At 50.0% G+C, this 25,737-nt stretch overlaps 2 protein-coding genes across 4 annotated transcripts in view; one reads left to right on the forward strand and one right to left on the reverse strand.

Moving 5' to 3' along the window:
* The window catches only part of LOC128335956 (NADPH--cytochrome P450 reductase), a 49,320-nt gene extending 42,512 nt beyond the window's left edge, over nt 1-6,808 (reverse strand). Inside the window, exon 1 of one of the 3 annotated variants that reach the window (XM_053274929.1) lies at nt 6,613-6,808. Coding sequence is in view for 1 of the 3 variants with exons in the window: in XM_053274927.1 (XP_053130902.1) it covers nt 2,227-2,481 (255 nt within the window). In the remaining 2 variants the exon portion in view is untranslated. Of the gene's footprint in view, nt 1-2,226; nt 2,497-2,761; nt 2,917-6,612 lie in introns of those variants that run through there. The other 2 variants (XM_053274928.1, XM_053274927.1) reach the window with 2 other exon arrangements.
* Nucleotides 6,809-18,509: 11,701 nt separating this feature from the next.
* LOC128336098 (polycystic kidney disease protein 1-like 3) lies at nt 18,510-24,833 on the forward strand. Its single transcript, XM_053275268.1, has 3 exons — nt 18,510-18,533; nt 19,480-19,588; nt 20,455-24,833. The coding sequence occupies exons 1-3, from the start codon at nt 18,510-18,512 to the stop codon at nt 21,639-21,641; spliced, it is 1,320 nt and encodes a 439-aa protein (XP_053131243.1). The 3' UTR covers nt 21,642-24,833.
* The last annotated feature ends 904 nt before the right edge of the window (nt 24,834-25,737 follow it).

Below are 25,737 nucleotides of genomic sequence, written 5' to 3' on the forward strand. Positions count from 1 at the left end.
AAAGGCAGTCTACCTTGCGGGGGCCTACCAACAGCAAGGGAAGGGTCCAGCGCATGGCCCTTCTCCTTGGCGGCCTTTCAGATGCTTGAAGACTGTTCTCGCCTCTCCTTTCAGTTGTTTCTTCTCCAGGCTAAAGATACCCAGCCTCTTCAGCCATTTCTCACATGAAATACAGGGTCTTCCTTGCTTCTTAGCACCTGGAAACTTCGGGAGTGAGACTTCACCAATTCTAACACTCTGTGATGGGCATGCTGAAGATGGAGTTCTCTGTGGAATTCTCTGCCACAAGATGGGGTGACAGTCAACAACCTGGATGGCTTTAAGAGGGGCCTGGATCACTGCATGGAGGAGAGGTCTATCAATGGCTACTAGTCAGAGGGCTATAGGCCATCTCCAGCCTCAAAGGCAGGATGCCTCTGAGTACCAGTTGCAGAGGAGTAACAGAAGGAGGGAGGGAATTCCCTCATCTCCTGCCTATGGCTTCCAGCAGCATCTGGTGGGCCACTGTGTGAAACAGGATGCTGGACTAGATGGGCTTCCTTGGGCCTGATCCAGCAGGGCTGCTCTTATGTTCTTTTGTCCTGGGTTCAAGGACTGCTCCAAGCAGGGCGGAGAAAGCCCCGTGTGAAATCCTGGCGCGCCACTGCCAATTAGTGTTGACAACGCTAAGCTATGTGGACCAAGGGTCGGACTCAGTAGAAGGCAGCAGAAGGTTCGGACCAAATATACATATATTCTTGCCTGGCATCTTCCCCTGGTTTCCCACTCCTGGTGGGAGGAGAGCTGGTCCTGTGGCAGCAAGCATGGCCTATCCCCCTTTGCTAAGCAGGGTCCACCCTGGTTGGCATTTGGACGGAAGACTCCACGTGTGAGCACTGCAAGATATTCCCCTGAAGGGATGGGGAATCTGCTGTGGGAAGAGCCCCTGCCCGGTTGCACGCAGAAGGCTCCAAATTCCCATCATCCCTATCCACACCAGCAAAAGCAGATGAAGTAACCCAACAGGGGAACCCCTTGGGGTCAACCGTTTTGGGAACATTTGTGTTGAGAAGCAGTACGTTCATCTTTTAGCAATCGCCACTGAAGCCCCCCCCCCCCGCCCGAATTTTGCCAAGAACCCAGGAGTCCATGCCCAGCGCGCTTAACTCCAAAGAAGGCCCAGCTCACAGGAACACTGGAAGCTGCCTCCTACCGTGTCAGATCATTGGAGCCTCAAGCTCAATACTGCCAACCCTGACTGGCAGCAGCGCGCCAAGGTTTCAGGCGGGCGCCTGCTGCTTAACTCCCTTAATCCCAAATCACTTGGCTTCCATTAACTTTGACCCACCCCAGCTGCCAGACACTCCTCGGTCACAGAGGCCACCTCACTCCCGAAGGACCCAGGACTGTGGATCCAAGTTCCACAGTCCACAAAGCAATCCCCAGGAGATCTCCGGACCGTATATTTTTCCAGCTCCTCCTAAGAGAACAAGATCACCTGCCCAGACTGGGTGCATACAGCCAGGGGTTAGCCCAGATGTGGCTGGATTACAACTCCCATCACCCCCACCGGCCACCACGGCAGGGATGATGGGAGTTGTAGTCTAACCGCGTCTGGGGACCTCTAGCATACCCAAGCACCACTTGGCAGCCCACAGTCAGAGACACACCAGGTGACGTATTTTGCAGCACTGATCATCGGGTTTAACCTCAGGAGCCCCCGAGTTTTCCTCATCACAGTTCTCTTCTTTACAGAGAAAGGCAGCCTTGAGCGCAGTCTGTGGGGTCATCATGATTCAGCTCCGAGAGAGGAGCAAGCAGGGTCAGGGGTTTTCACGTGCTGCCTTTTCCCATTTTACTTTTGCATTCGCATTTCCGCTTAAACCGGATTCGTGCCAGGCAGAGGTTGACACACAACACCCGTTTTTAAATACATCACTACTTCCCACCCACCCTATTTTTTTTTTTAAGCTCGCGGGTCCCCACGGTCCGCTCCAGAACCCAGGAGTTCTGGCTCAACTTCTGAATGCCGGGATCAGCAGAGACACAAAACCCACTCTGCACTGGCCCCAACTCCCGCTCCAGGGAACCCAGGAGCCCGGCGCTTACGCCAACTTTTGCGGTTAAGGGAAGAACCCAAGAATCCTGGCTCGACACACACACACCCCAGCCGCAACGGAGGACGGCTCCGCCCCCCGGGCCACTGTCACTCCCCATAGGAACCCAGCAGGTCAGAGGCGCTCTTACCCCTGGACTTTGGGGCCGAGGCCAAGGGCCGCCTCCACACCCCCTGGGGGCCCCCCAAATCCTCTTCCGTCTGTCCTGGGCGGGGTGGTTTGTGCCCTCCAGCACCTGCGTGTTGAATATGATGCTTGCCTTGCAGCGGAGGGGGGGGGCTCCCACAGCGGGGGGGGCCTCCCAAGGCCTCGAGGTCCAGGCTCCAAAATGATCTAGGTGCACCTCTGACCCTGGTGCCCTGGGACCCCCCACACACTTAAGCATCCAAGACAGGGACTGAGATTGCCTTGCCTTGCAACGCCAAGGAAACCTCGGAGCGACTCCCGCCCCATCTTTAAAGTTGGAGGGAGCCGGGGGGTTGTCCAGCCTCTGCGCCCCCCCCCCAGCTCCACTCCTCCCCTTTGAAGGCAAAAGGGACCCAGGAGTCCGGCCTCTACTCTCTCCCACCCTATGCAGGGGGAAGCCAGGCGCCCGGCCTCTGCCCCCCTCCCCACTCCAGCTGGGGGACCCGGGCGGCGGCGGCAGCAGCCAGCGCCCCACTTACCACACAGCCCCTCTCGAAAACGGCAGCGCTGGCAGCTGAGCGAGAGAGAGAGCGAGATCGGGAGGGAGGGGCGGAACCGAGGGAGGGAGGAATCTACCACAACTCAAGGGGGGGTGCAGAGGCACCAGGGAGCCCTCCTAACTCATTTCCTCCACCTTGTGGCCAGCTGTGCCCACGGCAACCCCCCAACCGACTCCCACTCCCCCGGTTCTAGGCAAGGCGAGCGCTCCCTTAGCCCCATCTCTCCCTCTCCTCCCAATCTCTCTCTCAATCCCCCCCGTGCGCTCAATGGTACGTTCCGCCGGCTCTAACCTGAAGGGCAGGGGACGCGGCTTTAAGTGCCAGCGCCTGCGCAGAAGGCACCCAGGCCGGCAGAATGGCTCTGTGTTTGCTTTGGGCTCTGAGTGTGTGTGGTGTGGCTTTAAAGAGCTGGTTGTTTGTGCGAAATCGGGCCATGCTTCTTCCCGGTTGCTTACAGAGTAGACCCCAGGTTTGCATGCGCCATCCTGCCACAGGGATGAGCTCAATGCGCTACTTTTTACACAGTGAACCATCCAATGAAATTTTAAAAGCAATTCTGAATCTCTTTCTTCCTGCTTACCGACAGATAACAAATGTTGCATGCACAGTCCTGCCCTTTAAATTAGCTGAATGCATGAGTTTTTACGCTAGAATATGCACGGTGAAATTTTTGAACAATGTTGGTAATTTTTGGAAGAAATGCTGTGATTTCTTCAAATTAGATAATTTGAAGAATGTTTCCCTTGATTACCTACAGATAACAAATTTTGTAAGGCTACTCCTGAGTAGCTGAATGCACTACTTTTTGCACCAGAATCGGCTTGGAGACAGCTTAAATATCGGGATGGGGTATTTTTAAAGCAGAAATTCTGAATTAATCATCATATTTTGCCTCTTGTTGTTCAATCTCAACATCTTTTTAACATGCAATGATCAGATCAATAATTCCAAAATGATGTCATGCCCAAGAGAAGCAGAAGCTCTTTCTCAGATTCAAATTGACTATGGTTCAAATTGAAGTTTGACGCTGAAATCCTACAGAATTCAAACACCTCCTTTCATTCCCTTTTGCAAGCACCTTAACAGGACATTCTGTTACGAGTATTTAATTAGTTGAGCTTTCCTAGAAGTACAGTCCACACGAAATGACTTGGGCCTCACCGACTAGTTCTTAAATATTTATATTTTGTTTTTCTGTTTTGGAAGAAAGCAACCAAAGCTGGGCTCACAACATAAAACAAATACAGAAGAAAAGCAGAAGAAACCATGCCATTATCAAAACAATATACCAAAAAAGAGGAGGGTTTTTGTTTTGTTCTGTTTTTAGCCAGGGGCAGTGATGGGCAAACTTGAAATAACTTCAATAAAGTAATAATAAATATAAATAAATGGCAGACTGCACTCCTAGCAACAGCAGCAGGGTCTGGGTGATAGGGAACCACTGCAATTTGCAAGGAACCGGCCCTCAAACCCAGTCCCCTGTCTCTGCTGGAGGCCAGACCAGGCAATGGATACAAACAACCCCTGGAACTCACCACCACAGGAAACAGCTGGCCAGCATGACCACATACAGGAGGGCAAGGAGTGTGTGTCCTTGTGTCTATTTATTTTTGACAATTTCTACCCGGCGTTCGAATTCAGGTTTTAAAAACTCATTAAAACCGACACCTTCTGCAAAATTTGGGAAGCGTGAAACATTGTCAGCCACAGTGGCCAATAGCCAGGGATGATGGGAGCCGTAGTCTGACCACAGCTGGAGGACCAAAGTTCCAGCTTCAGGCCCAGGCAGCGTCTCCAGGTAGGGCTGGTTGTGCTGGTCCAAGACCATAATAACGATTGATTGACAGGTAGGGCTGGGAATTAAGACCCCTGCCTGAAATCTTGTAGATCTGCTGCCTGTCAGAATAGATAATATCAAGCTCGGTTGTATAATGGTCTGACTCAGTATAAGCTGGCTGCCTCTGTCCCACATGACACGTTTTATACATTTTACAGCAGCCTGACACAACTGCTAAATTCTCGGACGGGCATTTGTGATGCCTGTGTGCATAACCCCACCGCTCCGGAAATGGAACACTTTTGCCTTGCGAAAACGAGAGAGGCAGAGGGAGAGGGAAAGGTTGCTGCCTCCATGTCTGTCGTCACCAGTGAAACTCTCCTTTGCAACCCTGGGAGGAGCCCAGCTCACCTTCTGCTCATCAGCAGCTAATTAAGATCTGGGGTATTGTAAACATCACGGGACACAGTCAGGAGTGTGGCTTGCCTCAAGCACAGCATGGAGGGAGTAATTCCACCCCCCAACCCACCCCCATCCCCGTGGATCATCCCCAGCGTCTTGTGTTCAGGGGTATATTGCTGCTGAAGGTAGAGGTTCAATTTTAGCGGTCTAGATATTTTAGTGGTCTCGATGACGACAGCCATGAATGCACCACTGAGAGACCTTCAAGGCCAAGTTAAGGCAGATCATCCTGGAGAGAATCTATCTACGTGGTCACTACGTAGACACCGATTTGATGGCACTTAATCAGTCAGTCAATCAATCAATCAGATATTGCTGCTAACTCCCCTGCTAAATTGGCAAAGAGGCACCTTTTTAATGTGGTGATTCTCTTTATTTAGCAAGGGGAGAGTAACTAGCCCTCTCCACCCTCAACATAGCATCCCTCCAGTGACTGTTGCTGGTGTCTATCTTATGCTTCTTTTTAGATTGCGAGTCCTTCAGGGACAGGGATCCATCTTATTTATTTATTATTTTTCTGTGTAAACCGCTTTGGAAACTTTTGTTGAAAAAGTGGTATATAAATATTTGTTGTTGTTGTTTGTTGTTGATTGAAAATTTTAAATTTTAACGAGTGTTTTTATCGTGATTTTGATCTGTTTTTAAATTCATTTTAAATGTTTTGTTTTATATTATGTTTTAATCTGTACACCGCCTAGAGATTTCCATACTAGGCAGTACAGAAACGCAATCAAAAAATAAATTTAAAAAAATAAACATTTCTTGTCCGGTGGTACACTGCTTCTGAATATGGAGGCTCCGCTTTAGCCACCATGGAACCACAAGTCGCGCCCCACTGGCTCAGACCAAAGCGGAGCATCCTGCCTCTCTCACGGTGGCCAAGCAGAAGGAGCCCACAAACAGAGGACATAGCCCTGCTCAGTTGTTGCTTCAGAAACTTTGAGCTGAGTATTATAGAATACAGGAAGCTGCTGTTTGCTGAGCCAGACCATGGGCCCATCTAGCTCAGGGTTGACAACACTGACTGGCAGCGGCTCTCCAAGCTTTCTACCTGGAGATCCTGCCAGGATTGGAACCTGGGACCTTCTGCCTGCAAAGCAGATGCTCTGCCACTGAACTTAAGTCCCATCCCTTTTCTAGCAAAGGGCCTTGTTTCAGACCATTGGCTTATCCACCTCAGTGTCCCCTACACTGACCAGCGGCTGCTTTCCAAGGTTCCTTAGAACCTTAGAAATCTGCTGCCAGTCGGTGCAGACCATCCTGAGCGAGATAAACCAGTGGTCTGACTCGGTATATGGCAGCTTCCTATATAAAGCAGACCACTATTCTGAGGATGGGGACGTAGCTCAGCGGAAGAGCATCTCCTTTGCACGCAGAAGGTCCCAGGTTCAATCCCTGGCAGTAACTCTAGGCGGAACCGGGAGAGACTCCTTCCTGAAGACTCGGAGAGCTGCTGCCGGTCAGTGCAGACAACCCAGAGTTAGATGGACCGATGCTCTGACTCGGGATGGCAGCAGCTCCCCACATCCCTGCTAACCGCATTCTGAAACGTCGCCTGCAGTGACGGCAAGGACAGAAGAGCGCCACTCACCTGCTCGGGGAGATTATAACCCCAAAGTTCTCCTGAGAAATCTCAATGAATCTTGTGTCCTTGAGCAATCCAGAGGACCGCAGGTGATCAAGCCCACCGCAAAAGCCGTGCCAGATGTGTTCCTGCCTTGTCTCTGGGGCCACGTCCCCCTTCCCTCTCCACGGCCAGCAAGGAGGTTCTCCCTCGGGGTGATAATCTGGTTCTTGATGTCTAACTTTGCCTTTGGGTTTCTTATTTATGCACACGGGGCCAGATTTTCGGGAGTCCGCCCCATGGCCAGTGCCAGCTGTGGAAAGGGGTGGAGAGATGATGATGAGGAGGAGGAGGTCCATCCTCTGCTGGGGCGGCTCCAGAAGTCAGATCTCTGAGATGTGGGGGAAAGAGAGAGAGCATGGCATGCCTATTTCTCAGAAACCACCGCCTGGACAAAGTTTGCCAGCCTGTTTTTGTGTATGCTCAAAGGACAGCTGGCCACAGGCCAAAGAAAGGAAACCCAACAACCAGCCTCATTACACAACTCCATTTTTAGAAAAAGAAAAAGAAAAAAGAAGAAGAAAAGGTTTCATCAGCACACAACAGGTGGTAGAAATGCCGCCTGGATGCTTCTTCGGTGATGTAACTGAGAGAGAACAAACACAGTGCTGCCTGCATGGGGCACATAATAAATGAATCACTGCATGTACTGGATAGATTAGAGTTCACAAACAACATGGGAAGCTGCCGTATACTGGAACACGTCTAGCAACACTGTCTCTGCACGGACCGGCAGCTGGTCTCCCGGGTTTCAAGCATGGCTCGTTCCCAGCACTAACTGGGAAATAACAAAGCTTGACCTAGGGACCTCCCGCCTGCAAAGCAGATGCTCTGCCACTGAGCTGTGGTTCCATCCTCTAGGGAGTTGCTGCCTACGGAGTTAGGGCCTTGGCCCATCTAACTTAGCATGGTCTACACTGACTGGCAGCAGCTCTCCAGAGTTTCAGAGGGCAACGACGGAGCTGTAACCCCTCCCTGAGAGCGATGAGCAAGGACAGGGGTGTGGGTGGGTGGGTGACCACCCAGGCACTTGCCAGTAGGTGCCTTCCATGATGGAAAGGGGCAGAAATGGGATTTGGGGGGCTTGCCCTGGGACAGAAAAAGGGGCGTCTGTACGGAACACAGTGAGGAGACTTCCACACTGGCCACTCTGCTGTTCTAAAAACATTGTGTCTGTCTTTCTCCTAGATGTAAGAAGGGGAGCTCTGCAGGATACGGCCCAGCATCCGGCTTCCTCCCACAGCAGCAACGCAGGTGCATTTGGGAAGCCCCCCCCCCCCGATCCTGATGGAAGTCTATTGCTAACAAAGCTCCATGAATTTCAAGACTCTCCATGAATTGAAAAACCCTCTAGATCCCACAACGGGGGCCTTAGCTAAGTGGCGAAGCTCCTGCTTTGTCCGCAGAGGGTGGTGCCTGGCGGCATCTCCAGGTAGGGCTGGCCAAGGCCCCCTGGAGAGTTGCTGCCGGCCCCGGGACAGATGATACTGAGCGGGAGGAACCAGCTGTCTGACTCAGCAGGCTCCCGATGTTCCAGATTCCTTCAGGTCTGCCACGAGGCATTGCGAGAGGTGGTGGGACGTGGTTCAGGGCCGTCACTCCTTCCCCTGGTACGTTGGCCCGTCACGAAGGGAGGTGAGTCATAAGCCACAGGCATGCCCATTGGCAGGGGAGAGGAGGCCTGGTTGTCCCGGATCTGAAATCAACACACACACACACACACACACACACACACACACACACACACACACAGTTTGGGGCGTGACTGTTGCTTTATGTATTTGATTAATTTGATTTGTGGACCACCCCTGCAAAAATGGCTCAAGCTGGTAGATGGCTCAGGACGATGACATGGAAGCCAATTACTTGCCCACACAGTGCTCAGGTAGCCCTTAATGACTTCTCCAGAAGCTTCACCAACCATGATTAGGAGTGATTAACTCTTCCTAGAAACACAGGGTAGGCAGCGAGCCAGAAGGTCATGTTGTCCAAACTCTTTGCCAGGATCGAGCCACTGAGCCAATGTCACCGGTGACTCGGATGGGGCTGTAGCTCAGGGGCAGAGCATCAGCTTTGCACACAGACGGTCCCCGGTTCCCTCCCTGGCAGCATCTCCAGGTAGGGCTGGGAGAGAGACTCCTGCCTGGAACCTTGGAGAAGCCGCTGCCAATCCGAGCAGGCAGTACTGAGCTAGTTGGACCAAGGGTCTGACTCAGTGGACAGCAGCTGTTCCTATGTTCAACAGTTTTAGACTGTGAGCCCTTTAGGGATAAGAATCCATCTTATTTATTATTTCTCTGTGTAAACCTCTTTGAGCCAATTTTGGAAGGGCGGTATAGAAATCGAATAAATAAAAATAAATAATAATAACCCTCCAGCCACTGTTAGACTACAGCTCCCACGAGCCTTATGGACACATGAAGCTGCTTTTTACCGAGTCAGACCATCAGTCCATAGAGCTCAGTATTGTCTACCCAGACTGGCAGCGGCTTCTCCAAGGTTGCAGGCAGGAATCTATCTTGGAGATGCTGCCAGGGAGGGAACTTGGGACCCAGATGCTCTTCCCAGAGCAGCTCCATCCCCGGAGGGGAATATCTTCATTCTGATCTCCGTTCCTGTCTCCTCTCCAAGGAGGTGACCTCACCATCCCACCATCATCTGGAAGGTAAGGTGCTTGCTTCAATGGGTCCCTTTTACAGGCTCGGTTTTCTGGTCCCTGTGTCTCTGGCTGACCGTTGTCCCATTTCAAATCCAAGGCTTCCATGGCCACATCGAACCAGAAAAGATATATCTGGGAAAGAGATCATAGGAATGCATGCAAAGAGTAGCCAATGGTAGACTGCTTCAGAATGTGGAGGTTTGATTTTGCCGTCATGACTTCGAAGCCCATTGGGCCGACTGGAGAACAGAAGCATTCAGGGGTGCCCAGAGTATATGAGAGCCTGAGGTGAGGTGCTTGGTCCTCAAGGTGAGGTCCTCTCAAAACTGACCCTTGCAAACTTGGAAAGGGATGCAGGCTGTGGAGAGGAGGGAAGGTTACCAGCTGCCTCCTCTTTTCTCCAAGGGCTTCTTATGAGCTTTGCAGGGCCGGTGGGCAGAGGCGCTCTTTGCAAAGATTGGAAGGGTCGTATCGAGCCCAAGGGGGGTATGTTGCTGCCCTGCTGGAACCCCAAGAATCCAACACCTGAGGCAACTGTCTCCCCAAGCCTCCTGAAAGGGCCACCCTGATCTGATTTGATGAATTAAGCCCTGTGAGTTCATATTGCCGTTTTGTGTGTGAGTGTGTGTGTGGTCGCAACTTGCAAGCATGACTTGTCCCCTTAGCTAAGCAGGGTCTGCCCTGGTTGCATATGGAAGGGAGACTAGAAGTGTGAGAGCACTGTAAGTTATTCCCCTGAGGGGATGGAGCTGCTCTGTGAAGAGCAAGAAGGTTCCAAGTTCCCTCCCTGGCAGCATCTCCAAGGTAGGGCTGAGAGAGGCTCCTGCCTGCAACCTTGGAGAAGCCGCTGCCAGTCTGGGTAGACAGCCCTGAGCTGGATGGACCAAGGGTCTGACTCAGTATATGGCAGCTTCCTATCTTCCTATCAGGAGAGCTGGTTTTGTGGTAGCAAGCATGACTTGTCCTCTTTGCTAAGCAGGGTCTGGCCTGGTATGTATTTGAATGGGAGACTACCTGTGTGAGCACGGGAAGAGATTCCCCATAGGGGATGGAGCTCCTCTGGAAAGAGCATCTAGGTTCCTTCTTTCCCTCCCTGGCAGCATCTCCAACGAGATAGGGCTGAGAGAGACACCTGCCTGCGACCTTGGAGAAGCCGCTGCCAGTCTGGGTAGACAATCCTGAGCGAGATGGACCAAGGGTCAGACTCAGTATATGGCAGCTTCCGATGTTTCTACGTTCCCTTTGAGTCTGTGGAACAGCAGCCCTGGGCAACGCCTCTGTTTTGCAGAAGCTGCCCAACACGTCTGGCCACTCTTCCCTGTGCAAACGAGGAATCCAATACCGCCGTTCGCCAGGTGGACAGTGGAAGGCTCTAGAAAGCAGCTATGACGGAGCATAAAAGGAGAGAGCTCCAGAGAAAGGCAGAGCTGCACCTGTTCAACGAGACAAGCCCAGATCTTGTTATGGCCCTCCTGGGTCACCCTCTGCTGTATTTACCTGAATAGAAGACGCGTCTGACTTCAAGACGGCCCTCTTGAAATCGAGGTTAAATACTTGTATTTGACTGCAAGGGGACGAACTCTGGGTTTAAGATGATCCCCCAATTTCTAACATCAAAGAACTGGGAAGAAACCCAGACTTGGATTCAGGGCAATATTAGGGCTGTTCACATGGCCATTCATGGGGTAGGACAACGATGCTGCCATATACTGCCATATACTGAGTCAGACCTTTGGTCCATCTAGCTCAGGATTGTCTACACAAACTGGCAGCGGCTTCTCCAAGGTGGCAGCATGTGGAATGAGGGGGAAATGCCTTTTCTGAAAGCTGCTTTGTAATTACTTTGTTCTCATGGAATGGGAAAGTGTCTTTGCGAAAAGAGTGAGACAGAACTCAGGTTTGCACTGGTCAAGAAATGGTTAATAGAGTTTGCAAGTGTGGAATGGAAAATTCCTTGCTGAGTTACTTATCTGCCAAGGACAGACAGGGTGGGGGAAGAGGGTACTTGGGTGTTGCAAACTTCATTAGCATAGGCATCGAATGATCGGCTTATTCCAAACTGCCCTGCTTCTTAGAATGTGAAAGAATCTTCTCTTAATTTGCTTATCTGTCTGCTGAAGAACCGAAACTTAGGGCAAAGTCCAGCCTCAAGGCAAACACATGTGTAAATGTAATGAATTAATTGGTCCCTCGGGCTGAATGGGGGACGCCCAGCTGTGTAACAATGCCAAGGTATAAAACCCCAAGGCACTGGGTATTTGGCGCGTCTTTCCTGGTAGGCCACGAGGCACAGGAAAGAGCCACCAGCGCTGGTTTTGGTTCAATAAATGGTGACTATTGCTTCCTTCAATCATCCTTGTCTGTCTGGTTTGTGGTAACTGGGGTCTCCCAGGTAACATAAACTGGTGCCGTGACTCGGATGGTCTGCTGGTGATTTACCTGCCCATCGGTGGCTACTTGGGGGTCCCTTTCTCACGTCGTGGGAGAGCAACCCTTCGGCGCCACTTCTCCCATTGTAAGAAGGAAGGTTTTGACCCCCGCGGCGTGAGACCCAGACTCCCAAGTCCACCGAAGACGGGCGCGGAACGAGGCACACCAACGCAAGGGGTCCGGACAGGTGAAGTATTGGGAGTCCCGGGACGGGTAGGAGACCAAGGGAATAGCCCACCCTAGGTCAAGAGCCGCTGTGGGCAGAGGGCACTGCCTAAAAGCAGGACAGGCTCTGGGAGGAGGAACAAGGGAGGAGTTGGTGTGAATGTGTGCAGTTTGAAAGTTTGGTGAGTGCAGAGGGGGACCCCAAAGGGGGAAACCCACCCCGAGTGTGGCCCTGCACTGGCAGAGGCGGGACTCCTGAGTACGTTTTCTGTCCCGGCGACGGGAGGAGAGCGGAAACTGGAGGTGCGAAGTGTGAATTTGTCTGTCTAAAATCCTTTTGTGCCTCACTGCGTGGATCCCTTACCCGCAGTCCGTTCCCCCCCACCACTTGTCTGTTTGTTCAGAGTGTAAGAGAGCACGCCTCTGGGAAAACAATGGGAGGGGAAGGGTCGATGCTGAAGAGCTTCAAGCCAGGCTTGGGGGGGCTCTGAGGGACTTCAGGCTACAAGAGTCCCGAGAGCCAGAGGCCCAAGCCTGCCAGGACCGTGTGAAGCACTTGGGGTTCCGTATCCCCAAGGCCAGTGGGAATTAGGAACACGGTAGGAAGGAGGCAGTTGGCTCTCTCCCCCAACTCAGAAATCAGTAAGGCAGGAGATTATGGGATCATCATGATCCTGGCCAACTGAAGATGTTAGTAACCCAGAAGGTGTGGAATATAGTACAGGGGACCCAGGCTAAACCCCTACATAGGTACCAGGTTGGTCCCTGAGACCAAATGCCCTCCCCCATGGCTCAGGAGCTGTTGCAAGCAACAGGCAACCCTCTGAGTAGCCATGAGGGCAGAGGCCCAGGCAAGCAGGCTGGGACCATTTGCCCAGCAGAGATGGAGGTAAATCTCAAGAGGAGAAGTGCAAGTTGCAGGAGATTGGCACAGATTCACTTGGAAAGGTGCAGAGAGGTAGAGACGTTTCCGGAGGTTTATTTGGTGCATGTGATGTAAAGGCTGGTTAATTGTTGAAAGGCAGATGGAAAGAGGCTGGTTTAAGGAAAGGAAAAGGAAAAGTGTGAAGTACTGAAGGTTTGGCATGTTGTTTGGAGTTGCTTGTTGTGAAGCCAGGAAGGTAGTGTTTGGGTGGTTGTAGGACAAGGAGGGACAGACAGAAGGTGGAGAAGCAGGGTTGTAGGAGAGCAGAGAAGGAAAGCAGCAGATAGGGGAGAGGAGATAGAAAGGAAGTGGAAGGCGTGGTGGGACGGGAAACCGGAGGCCACCAAAGTCCTGATAGCGCAGGACGAAGCCGGGAGCCTTCCAGTAGGCTTGGGCAGAGAATGCCCAAGGAAAGGCTCATGGCCAGAGACAAAAGGTTAACTTTTGGCGGCCACCACTTCAGAAGGCATGGGTAAGTTGAGCAGGAGAAGGAACAGGTCAGGATAGAGAGGAGGGTCACAGGGAAGGGAAGGAGTGCCCCACGAGAAACCGGAAACTCCTGCCTGGGAGGTCGGTGGTCACAACAAGTCTGGCAGAAGGATGCCACAGGGACAGGTGTTGGAAGACCACCATCACAGGGGCCCCCGAGAGGCAGGAGCCAGGAGACTTTGTCAGCCTGGCCTCCCCAAGGAGGGCGAGGACAAACCGGTTACCATCAGCACAGGGGGCCAGAAGATGAGACACAGTAAGGAGATCTTCTGCCTGCCCAAGGTTGTTTGGTGTACCCAGCAAGTGGCTGTTATGCACTGCAGGGGCTACCAAAGGGGGGATGGCAGGAAGGCACAAGGCAACAGGAGGGCTGACCAGGCAGCCCAAAGAGTGGCTGAGGGTCTGCAAGCAGATCCAGCCCGACAGGGGATCCTGTTGTCCAAACTCACAGATCTCTGGGACTCACAGCACCCAGAACACCCAGAGGATGAAACCAGGATGGCTGAGTCACCAGCCAGGGACCAGGGCTGGTCCTTTCAGCCAGACAGCAGGCAGGCAATGCCCAGAGGGTTGGGACACACTTTGGTAGAACACTACCATCAGTCCACCCACAGGGGAAGAAATGGCCCCGCAAGGCTACTGCAGGAATCCCTACATGTCTGCAACATGTCTACTTAGGGGAAAAAAGCTTGTGCACGTTACGTGACATGTGCCAGGATAGGAGCCCGTTATGCTCCTTGGGGCTCAGGTAGTAGAGGCAGGCCTAATTGAGTATATCCAAATTGACTTACTGATTTCCCAGGGCAGGGACAGTTCACCAAGTCCCTGCATCTGCTCACACCAACCCGGGGTGTTGACAAAAGGGAAGTTTTCAACGGAATGAAGTGTTTTCTTGGGGTTTCTTTGTTCCGCTTGACTGGTTAACTTGCTCATGGGTTAAGCCCTAAACAGACTTAAATGTTATATCACAGTTTATTTTGTTTAAATGCAGTTTGAAATATGTAGCTGTTTATTTTGTTGTGTTTTTAAAATGATATTTAAAATGTGAACTTCCCTGTTTTCCATCAAAAATGTTTGTTTAAATGTTAACTGTGACTGATGCTAATTTCAGGGGAGCTGTGGGTGTGTATATGTGTGTATGTTTCTATGGGTGTCCAGAGATGCTTCTGTGAAGATTCTGTTCCTGAGAACTTTATTTCTGTTCAGTTCTGTTTCTATTAGGCTTTGTGTGAAATTCCACGTTTTGATAAAATGCAGAGGGTATTCTGCCTTTCTGCCTATTTGTTTTGCTGATGGGTGTTTTTTTTGTCATATATGTGAGAGTGTTTTGGTAATTTGCTATATAGAGGCTAGGTTGTATATATATGCTGAAGAAAGGGCGAGTTCTGTCCACTCCATTCTCCCAAATGTCTGATTGTGTGTGTCCTTGTCATTCAGATGCAATTGTTTTTGCCAAATGTGATTTTATACTGTAGTATTGGCTTATGGTGATTTCCTTATTACAAACTTGTAATACTTTCTTGAGCTAAAGGGAGCTTGGAGAAAAGTTCTGTATTAATGTATACTTTTAATTTTCTTTACATTTTCTGTATGGCCTATGGCTGTAATGAAATTGCTTTACTAAAAAGAGGGGGCTCTTAGATTCCTCTAACTCTGTTTCAGTTGTTTTTGTATAGACTGTACATGGAAAAGTGTTTCCAACATGCAAATGCTAAATTATGACTGGAGTGTAGTCTCCTCACTCCCAATATTGAGTGAAAAGGAAGATCTCTGAACAGCAACTTGTCATTGTGGGTAAGAAGGAAAAGAGATTTTAAGTCAGATAGTCAAATGCAGTTATTGTTTTATATTTTTGTAATATGTATGAAATGTTTCTGCTAATTGATTTTGCTGTAAACTATTATCAATGGGTCTGAGGCTTCAAAATGTATAAATTCGTCCCACCGCCAGCCCTGCTTTGCCTTCACAGCAACTGGATCTTGAAATTCCAGATCCCAGACATGAGATTTGGTGAAAGGAATTTTGTTTTGCCACTCCTGCAAGTGGAAGGGAGTTCCACAAGACTGGTTTGCATGTTATCTGGAAAACCTCCCAGTTTAATAGGAATCAAGTTTGTGTGTTGTCGTACAATCCGTACCCTGTTTTCAGAGCTCCTGACTAGAGATTGGATAATGACTGTGTTTATCACAGGCTTCACTCCTCGGCGAGACTATGGACATTTTTCTTAATGATATCTTTTAACTAGGAAGCCTGTTTGTTTCATGAGACACTGGACCTCACGTAAGGGGTTTTGATCCTGTTTCAATAGGTATAGTATTTTTCTTGGGGGGCAAGGACTGTTTCTTTTATAGGTTTTTCTGAGGATATTGTTGCCCTACCAAGCTTGCTAGTGATGAGGCTGAAGATGGAGAGCTGGAACACTACCTACACGTGGCTTAGATGGGGGCAGTTAAAATCCCAAAGGCCAGATGTCACTGACGAATCATGAAGTCAGATACACTGGATGGAGATTGATTGCCCTGACAGAAGTCTGTAAGTATGTAGGCAGCCAACGTAGTGGTTAGAGTGGTGGACTAGGACCAGGGAGACCTGAGTCTGAATCCTCATTCGACCACACTGCTGGGTGACACTGGGCCAGCTATTTAAATGGCCTGGCCTGCTTCGAAGGGTTGTTGTGAAAGAGCAGACTTATGCAGTACACCGCTCTGGACTTTTTGGAGAAACAGCTGGATATTCGAGCACTGGAGCTTATGTTGTGGCCTCTCGAGAGACAAGACTGTTTGACCTGTCGGATTTTAATGCCTTTACAGTCAACAAACCCACAAGGGGGTATGGATGTGAACATTATTATTTTCTCTTTTTGATTTTCATTGTTTTTGCCTCCTGCTCAGGATTGCTCATCAGGTGAAGTAAATGAGGACATTATCTTCTGTTTTGGACTTCGGGGGGAGAAAAGAGGGCAAGCAGGAAAACAAAAACATAAATTGGAAAGAAAATGCCAAAAGATCAAATTGAAAATAGCCTCAGGTTTAATTATTGTATTGGGCTACTCAGGAACTCAGTTTCAGCATGTTGTCCCTACCCAGGGGAGGGAAATTGGTAAAACATGCATCTGTCTTTTATTTCTAGCATAAGCAGGATTGCCTTGAACTGTCTCTCTCGAGAGGGTTGTCTTTCTGTTACAGACCAAAGCAGTGGTCAAGTGAAAGGAAGGGGAGCCTTCAGAGGATCGGCAGTGTGACAGACTGGGACTTATGGAATTGGCTCACTGGATCTAAACTGGTTGAAATCTGCGTTTATGATCTTTCCTATTGTTGTGTTAATACTGCTACTGTTGCCCTGCATAATACTATGTATAACCAGTGCTTTGCAATCCACTATCTCAGCGATAGTAAGAAAAGAAACTGCTCCCCATATAATGGCTATGTACCTCAGGAAGAGAAGCCATAAAATGGCTTCTAAGGGGGGAAATGTGGAATGAGGGGGAAATGCCTTTTCTGAAAGCTGCTTTGTAATTACTTTGTTCTCATGGAATGGGAAAGTGTCTTTGCGAAAAGAGTGAGACAGAACTCAGGTTTGCACTGGTCAAGAAATGGTTAATAGAGTTTGCAAGTGTGGAATGGAAAATTCCTTGCTGAGTTACTTATCTGCCAAGGACAGACAGGGTGGGGGAAGAGGGTACTTGGGTGTTGCAAACTTCATTAGCATAGGCATCGAATGATCGGCTTATTCCAAACTGCCCTGCTTCTTAGAATGTGAAAGAATCTTCTCTTAATTTGCTTATCTGTCTGCTGAAGAACCGAAACTTAGGGCAAAGTCCAGCCTCAAGGCAAACACATGTGTAAATGTAATGAATTAATTGGTCCCTCGGGCTGAATGGGGGACGCCCAGCTGTGTAACAATGCCAAGGTATAAAACCCCAAGGCACTGGGTATTTGGCGCGTCTTTCCTGGTAGGCCACGAGGCACAGGAAAGAGCCACCAGCGCTGGTTTTGGTTCAATAAATGGTGACTATTGCTTCCTTCAATCATCCTTGTCTGTCTGGTTTGTGGTAACTGGGGTCTCCCAGGTAACAAGCAGGCAGGAATCTCTCTCAGCCCTCTCTTGGAGATGCTGCCAGAGAGGGAAGCTGGAACCTTCTGCATGCAAGCAGGCAGGTGCTCTTCCCAGAGCGGCCCCATCCCCTGCGGAGAATATCTTCCCCGGCTCATGCCTGGCATCTCCCAACCGTCTCACAACCCTGCTTAGCAAAGGGGACCATCCATGCTTGCTACCACAAGACCAGCTCCACTCCCACTCCTCTTTCTCAGTTCCACTTTCTCTTTCTCTCTCAGTTTCTCTCAATTTCAGTTTCAGTTTCAGTTTCTCTCTCAGTTTCTCTTTCTCACTCCTCTTTCTCAGTTCCACTCCCACTCCTCTTTCTCAGTTGTTTGATGCTCACCCACGATGAAAAAATCGGGAATGCGCTCCCAAAGCTGGAACAGTTCCCAAAGCTGGTCTCGGAAAACAGCTCACCATTTTCAACCAACCCTCATGTGTGGTGGAGGGCTGGCCTCGAAGGAGCACACATGAATTGCCCCCTTTGCTAAGCAAAGCTCTGCCCTGGTTTGCATTTGGATGGGTGACTACATGTGAGAACTGTTAAGATATCCCCCCTTAGGAGATTGGGCCGTAGTGCTCGGGTCAGAGCATCTGCTCACATGCAGAAGGGCCCCGGTTCAATCCCTGGCAGCATCTCCAGGTAGGGCTGAAGAAACCTCGGAGAAACTGCTGCTACCAGTCAGCGTAGGCAATCCTGAGCTACTACTAGAGAATGTGCAGGGCATCTAATGGTGGCATGCCGAAAAACTCCTGATCTTAAGGATACTGGCACCACCAAGCTGAAATAACGCATGATCATTATGGGTATTAGCACCTAATAACGGCAGTTTGTCTCTGTTGGTTTGCCGCTTCCTGAAGACCCAAGCCATTTCCTGTTTGAGGCTTGCGTGGCCAGCTCTTACTACTAGGAAATCCTTCCCGACGTCTAGCCTAAATCCGTTTCCTTGTCATTGGTCCTAGTCCTGAGCTCGGGAGCAACGGAGAACATGTCCGCTTCTGCTTCTAAGTGACAGACCTTCAGAGCATTGAAGGCGTCCTTCTAAGCCTTCTCAACACCATCTCCATTTCTAGGGCTGCTCTGCCTCCCAGGACAGGATGGCACACATCCACTACCAAAAGGTAAAACCAATATGCGTGCTCACGGGACAGGGATGTGGTATTCTGTTCTGTTTCCTTCGGTACCCAAAGGAAAAAGTTATTTTCTCTCTGAGCATTAACCCCGGAGTTCTCAAGCTTGGATCCCCAAATGTTCGTTCATCAAGTTTGTTGACCACCCCAAGCTTCCGTCTCTGGGCGGTTTACCACAACATAAAGCAAATTAAAACAAAAATGAAAACCTTAAAACAATTTAAAACCCAGACAAGTTAAAATGCTTGGGTGACAACATGAGTCCTTAGGGATTGGTTTTTTGGGGGTTTTTTTTAAGTTCCCTGCTTTTCCCCTAGCAAGAGCCACTGGTAAGGGTGGGCTTCATTGCCCCCCACCCCTGAAAAACAGAAGAGAATCACCACTTAAAAGGTGCCTCTTTGCCCAGATAGCAATGACAAGGCCGTTTATATAGCAAAAAGGACATAGGTCTCTGCCTGCAAGGAGTCTACAATCTGAAAAGGAATGCCAGAGAAACACCCGTCACAGCCATGGGGAGCGATTCTATGCTGGGCTGAACAAGCTCCCCACCCCCACCCCCGCCACTAAACATAAAGAGAGCCACCATATTCATAGGTTTCTCTTTGCCCACTTTGCAGGGTTACATATTATGGAACTCAGCTTCACGAAAGCCCCGTTAGACAATTTCAGGGCAGGCCAGTCCCTGACTGGTGAAGAAATTCCAAACAGAACTGCCACGGGCAGGGGCAGTCTACCTTGGATTTCCGGATGCTGAGGACAAGCGGCAGGAGAGGGCTGTCTCTGTCGCACTCTGCTTGCGAGGTTCCCAGGAGTTTCTGGCTTGCCTCTATTGGAGAAAGGGCGTGGGGTGGGGTGGAGATTTGGCTCGATGCAACACAGACTGTTCTTATACCAAAGGCCTGAATAAAACGGCTCTTTCCGGTGCTTCTTTCTGCAGCCAAAGGGGAAAGCGAAGTGCTACTGCTATCGCTGTATTGAAATCTGCAGCGGATTCCTCCTGGTGATGCTGGTGGCCATGGTCATCACTCTCCTGCGTTATTTTCTAGGTATTGTTTATTTGTTTCTCTAATGCTTTGGCAGCCTGTCTTTTAAAATAAAACACCAGAGGCGGCTTACAATAATATTTCACAGAACCGAACAAATGGCATAAACATGTGGTGATCAGCTCAGCCAGGCTGGCCGGGGAGGAGGCTCACACCCATTTGCATGTTTACAAATCCCAACCACAGCTAGCCTTAAGCTACTTAGCCCAATTAAAACTGCTGCCTGAATGTGTAACAAATGGTTCATGTGTTTGAAAGGACCTTGGATCCACACTGACAGGAGCTGTAGTCAAAAAAAACCAGCGGGAAGGCCAGAGTTGTGCAGACCTGTACTAAGAGCAAAATGAATGCTCTGTGACTGCCACAGACTTATGGCCTCTCCTCATGTGGGGTGGGGTGGGGAGTGAGATTTGAACCCACCACCCTAGGCTGTTGGCAATCATTGTCATGAAGCCACTTCATCCATTCACGGGCTGCTGGCTTTCTCACTGTTTTTCAGGCATGTGGCTAATAAATACAGGCTACTAGGCAAGAACCCACCAAGCCACCGAATGGTGCAACGGGAAATGGCTTGACTAGCAAGCCAGAGATTGCCAGTTCGAATCCCCACTGGTCCGTTTCCCAGACTATGGGATACATCTGTATCGGGCAGCAGCAGCAGCGATAGAGGAAGATGCTGAAAGGCATCATCTCATAGTGTGCGGGAGGAGGGTAAAGGTCAACCCCTCCTATATTCTACCAAAGACCAACCACAGGGCTTTTCTGTGGTCGCCACGAGCCGACACCGACTTGACAGCACACCTTTACTAAGTAACAAACGTCTAAACTGGAATTGTGGATCTTGCTGACTCCTTTTGTTTCCCTCCCAGAATTCTTGGGGCTGACATTGTCAGCAGATGCTGGGAACAAAACAAAATTCCTGACCAACACAACCATAAATCTTGTGTCGTCGGGCAACCAACTCATGCTCAGTGAGGGATTTCAATTTGCCAAGACACCGTCTCACACCTCAGCCATGAATGGCACCAGTTCACTCCTGAAATCGATGCCTCCTCAGAGCAAAGTGTGGGAGGAGATGGATTCTCCTCAGAGGCATACTGAGGAGACCCTTCCATGGACTTCTTCACCCCCATTAATTTCGACGCCACGAACCGCCTCGCTGCAAGGGTTCCCTTCAGCATCATCGCTAAGGCCTCCTCAGCAGCTGCTGACCCGACTCGACGGCACGCCACGATTCGCAGCTGTGGAGACAGAATGGATGTCTCCACAGCTGCGAATCGTGGTCACGCAACAGACTTCTTTGCCTCAGCGGACCACACCGACAGAGCCAGAATCTCCTCACCAGCTCACCTCAGTGGCAGAATCGACGTCACCCCACAAACTCACCGCAGCAACCAAGCTGACCTCTCTACAGCAGCTGACCCCAGCTTCCTCACCCCAGCTAACCTCAGCCATGGAACAGATGTCCTCACCTCAGCGAACTTCAACTGTGCGACTGACTTCCCCACAGCTAACCACAATGGCAAAGCTAACTTCGTCACAGTGGATAGTTGCAACCACAAAATGGACATCTCTTCGCCAGTTCTTCTCAGCCATTCAGTCTTCTCCTTGGCAGCTAACCACAGCCATGAACCTTGTGTCTCCACAGATAACGTCTACAGCCCCGAAACAGACATCTCCTGGTCAGCTAACTTCAGCCATTAAACAGAGGTCTTTACCTCAGTTAATCACAGCTATGAATCTGATGTCTTCACAGCCGTTGACCACAGCCATGAAACCGAGGTCTCCTCCACTAACTTCAGCCATTAAATCAAAGTCTTTACCTCAGCTAACCACAGCCATGAACCTTGTGTCTCCACAGATAATGTCTACAGCCCTGAAACGGACACCTCTTGGTCAGCTAACTTCAGCCATTCAACAGAAGTCTTTACCTCAGCTAACCACAGCCACAAATGTGATGTCTCCACAGCCACTGACCGCAGCCATGAGACACACATTCCCTGGTCGGCTAACTTCAGTCATTAAATTGGTTGACACGCCATTAAATTTAAATTAAGTTTGACAAATCAATCAATCAGTCAATCAGTTAATCAATCAAGGCCCTCTTCAAAGCCGTTGACCACAGCCATAAAATGGATGTCTGCCCAGCAAACCTCCGCCATTAAATCAAGGAGCTCGCTTGCCTTCCCCGGCCTACAAGTAACAGCTGCTTTTGCCTCCACCATGCCATGCCCCCACAGTAATGGCGGCGTGGTGAAGGCAAGCACTGGGCCCCGGAAGACGTCCCCCTCCCGCATCCCAAGGGGCCCCATGCCACCAGTGTGGGGGCTGCTTGCACCAAGAGAGCCGCCACGTTCAACGCGGCCTCTCCTTCCCCCTGGCTTGCTGCCAGAAATGGTGGTGGGCCCGGTGGAAACCTTTTGACACGGCACTGATCGTTCACACGATCGCCTGCCGGGATTCAATGGACCGCACTCTGACTGGCAGCGTCTCCAAGGTTGCAGGCAGGAGTCTCCCTCCCAGCCCTACCTGGAGATGCTGCCAGGGACAAAACTTGGGACCTTCTGCAGGAAAAGCAGTCGCTCTCCCACTGAGCTACGGCCTCGTCCCTGGCTTGGACCGCTCTCTTGGGAGAGCTAATGGATGTCAGTCAGATGAAGCCTCAAGTTCAGAGGCATTATAAATGTTGGCTGGTCTTCTGTTCTGAGCCATTGTCTCTCCAAGGCTTCCTGCTTTGACACAGAAGCTGGAAATCTGATGAGTTAGATAATTAGTCCTTAACGCGAGCCGATTTCTTCCAGAGGCAGGTGCCCAGCTTTGGAGCCATGTCAAGTTGCAAGTAACTTCTCCGACCAGTCGGGCAGGAGGAATGTGGCAAGGTGCCCAGGCACCAATCTGCCCAGAGACAAAAGAGGGATCTGCTGTCTACACAGCATTTTCCATCTCTTTCCTGCTCACAAATCATGCCCAATCCACCTGTTCACACAGCCTAAATGCTTCGTGACTGAACCCTTCTCCATGTTTGAGGGGACTTCTGCTCTGGCTTTGGAACCATCTGTTAGCTGCTGTGAAGCTTTTTATGAGTTTTTGGCGGACAAAATCTCTTGTCTTCGAGCCGACCTGGATTCCATTGTTGGTGCAGAGTCTTTAGAGGGGGTATCCAATAACTCCTCTTGTGCGGTTATATTGGATCAGTTTCAATTTGTGACTCCTGAGTACGTGAACAAGCGGCTTGGAACGATGCGTCCTCCCGCCTGTTGACCCTTGTCCAACATGGCTTTTATCAACAATCAGGGAGATTGTTGGGGAGGGCCTGGTTGAGATCCTAAATGCTTCTCTGGGGGAAGGTGGGATGCCTGTCTGTTTAAAGGAGGCAATTATTAGACCTCCTTTTCAAGAAGCCTGCACTGGATCCCCCTCAGGTTTAGGCAGTTATAGGCCTGTCTCCAATCTCCCGTGGTTGGCCAAGGTGATTGAAAGGGTGATGACCTCTCAACTTCCGGCAGTCTTGGATGAAAAAGATTATCTAGTGGATGGGTTCAAAGTACCTGAGCCCCCCAGCTCCTGAGGGCCCCCCAACTCTACCATTATCTTCATTATCTCCCTCACTCTGAAGGGCTGCCAGGGAGAGGGGTGAACCCGGCTTCTCTCTCCTCTAGCTACGTCCCTGGACCCAATGGATGATCTCCAAAGGGGAATTGACAGAGGGAGTGTGACTCTGTCAATTCCCCAAGCTGTAAGTCTTGCAATGCGGTCACCTTTCCTGTTCCTAGGGGTGCAGCAGACCTGGTCAAAGATCACAAGGAACACTCTTCCAAGCCACCCCTCTCCAGCCGGCTCATTTATTCCTTTCTCCACACCCTTGAGCAAAATCATCAAAGAGGTGCTACTCTTTTCCCTGCAAAATTTTTTCCCCAAATTCCTTCCAATGAAGGATGTTGCATTTCTGCTTGTCTGAAGACCCAGGGACCCGGCCAAAAGGACCCCAGAAAGTGGCCAGTTTTGGTCTTCCTCAGATCATCAGTGGAAGAGAAGCTCCCCAGCCATTCTTCCTGCCCTCAAATTTTCTTGTTTCCAGGGAAGGAATTGACAAATATAAACCCAGAGAAGTGAAGGACATCTACTGATAAATCTCAGTCGGCAGGAACCTTGGACAGTGAAGGTCTCTTTGCTGAGATTTGTCTGGAAGAATGCCATGGCGGAACATCTTTGCGTGCTTGAACTCAAGCCGGCGTGTGCCTTTCTTCTCTGCCAAGGACCCCAGACTTCCACTATGATGTGCCAGTAAGCAGCCACACTGGTGTTCCTGTGGACATACAGGTTAAACAGCATCACCAATTACAAGTTCATCCCTGGAGGCACTGCCTGACTGCCGTCTGGGGCCAGCAGAAGCTTTTCTCATTCATCACAAGGCGTCTTCTTCTTTTGCATGCCCAGAGCGGATGGAGTGGATCAGTGGATCTGCTCCAGAAAGCAAATAAGGGTTCTTTCCATCAGATATCGGTGCAGAACACTTTTCATCTGCATGAAAGCGCCGTCACCGTTTCCTTACTTGGAAGCACTGATCCAGATTAGATGTCCATATTTCCCTATCATTATGTGCTTTAACAAACTTGTTCTTGTTGAACACCCACTTTAAGTAGTGGCCACCAGGAATGCGACTGCATTGTGTCCCGTGAATGGAGGGTCATTCCCACCCACCCCCACCCCATCCAAGACTATATCTGCAGTGAGAGTAGAATGGGACGTTGCTGTGGTCATAGGAATGAGAACAGCGGGGTTCTTCTGCATTCTGTAAACACAGTATATACACGGCTGCACTGATCCAGCTAGATCCTGAGAGGACTCAAAGCATTAGTTGCCACATTCATTGTCCCAGATCAAGGAAGCCAAGGCACATGAAACAGTCACTTTCAGCCACAAACTGGCTGAATATTTAGATCATATGTTTTTACCTAAGTTGAGGAGAGCACGTTGTTCGTGTTATTTTGTATTGACAATTTCGTAGGGATGCTTGCATTAAGTTTATTGCTCCTCTCTTAAAGAATCATCCTGGATCAATTTTACTTGGATTTTTTGCTGTCAATTTTTAAATCTGTTACCGCTATAAATGTGGCCAAGTTTTGTTTCGTTGCATCCAAACTCCGTAGAGCTTGTATTAGCAACTTGAATATTTTGTAAATTATAAATGTATTATTTTAAATGTTAAACTGGTCTAAGGACCGTAATAAATTGACTCCTACTACTACCGATACAGTCACCTTGCTGACACCAAGCAGGCCTTGATACGGTCAGTGCCTAGATGGGAGACCCATGAATGCCTTATTTGAGGAGGGGGGCATAGCTCAGTGGAAGAGTACCCGTTCTGTATGCAGAAGACCCCAGGTTCACTCCCTGGCAGCATTTCCAGGTAGGGCTGGGAAAGACTCCTGCCTGAAACCTCCGATAACCACTGCCAGTCAGAGTAGAGTAGACCGTTCTGTGGTCAAACCATCTTCCTCCCCAGAAGAGGAGGGGACACACACACACACACACACACACACACACACACACACACACACACGTTTGCCTCAAACTGGCTCAGAAAAAGCCAATATTTTCTCCAAACTCAACAACACATCTTGGCATATGAGATATAGTGTCATACTGTTAACTGTGCATGATAAACTATATGCAATGAAACGTACGCTATTTCAGGATGTTTGGGATGGAATTGTATGCCATCATGCCCACATGAATCCCCAAACACCTCCCCACTCAAAAGCTTCCTTCCTAACTCCCTCCCATTGGGAGCACTGAGGCAACCAGGTTTCCCAGGGGCCCCAGCACCTGGCTACATTTCCCAGGGGCCCCAGCAGCTCCCGCTCTCCTGTGATTGGAACAGCAGCAGCAAGGCAAGAAGACGAGCAGCAGCAAGATGGGACGGGTGGGAAGAGCTGTGCATTCCTCCTGCTTAGCCTAAAACCTGAGCTGCAGAAGAATTTGGTAGGCCATAATCTTGGCTTAACATGGTGGGGGTGAGCGTTTTGAGCCCCCGGAGTTCACGACCCGAGCCTGGGGAATTGTGGGCTTAGGCAACTTCTCTGTCAGGCACACAACTGTCTCTCAGTTTTCATCCAGGGAATGCTGGAGGGGATAGAATGGCCCATGGT

The sequence above is a fragment of the Hemicordylus capensis genome, chromosome 12, assembly GCF_027244095.1.
Source record: "Hemicordylus capensis ecotype Gifberg chromosome 12, rHemCap1.1.pri, whole genome shotgun sequence".
NCBI classification, from domain to species: Eukaryota; Metazoa; Chordata; class Lepidosauria; order Squamata; family Cordylidae; genus Hemicordylus; species Hemicordylus capensis.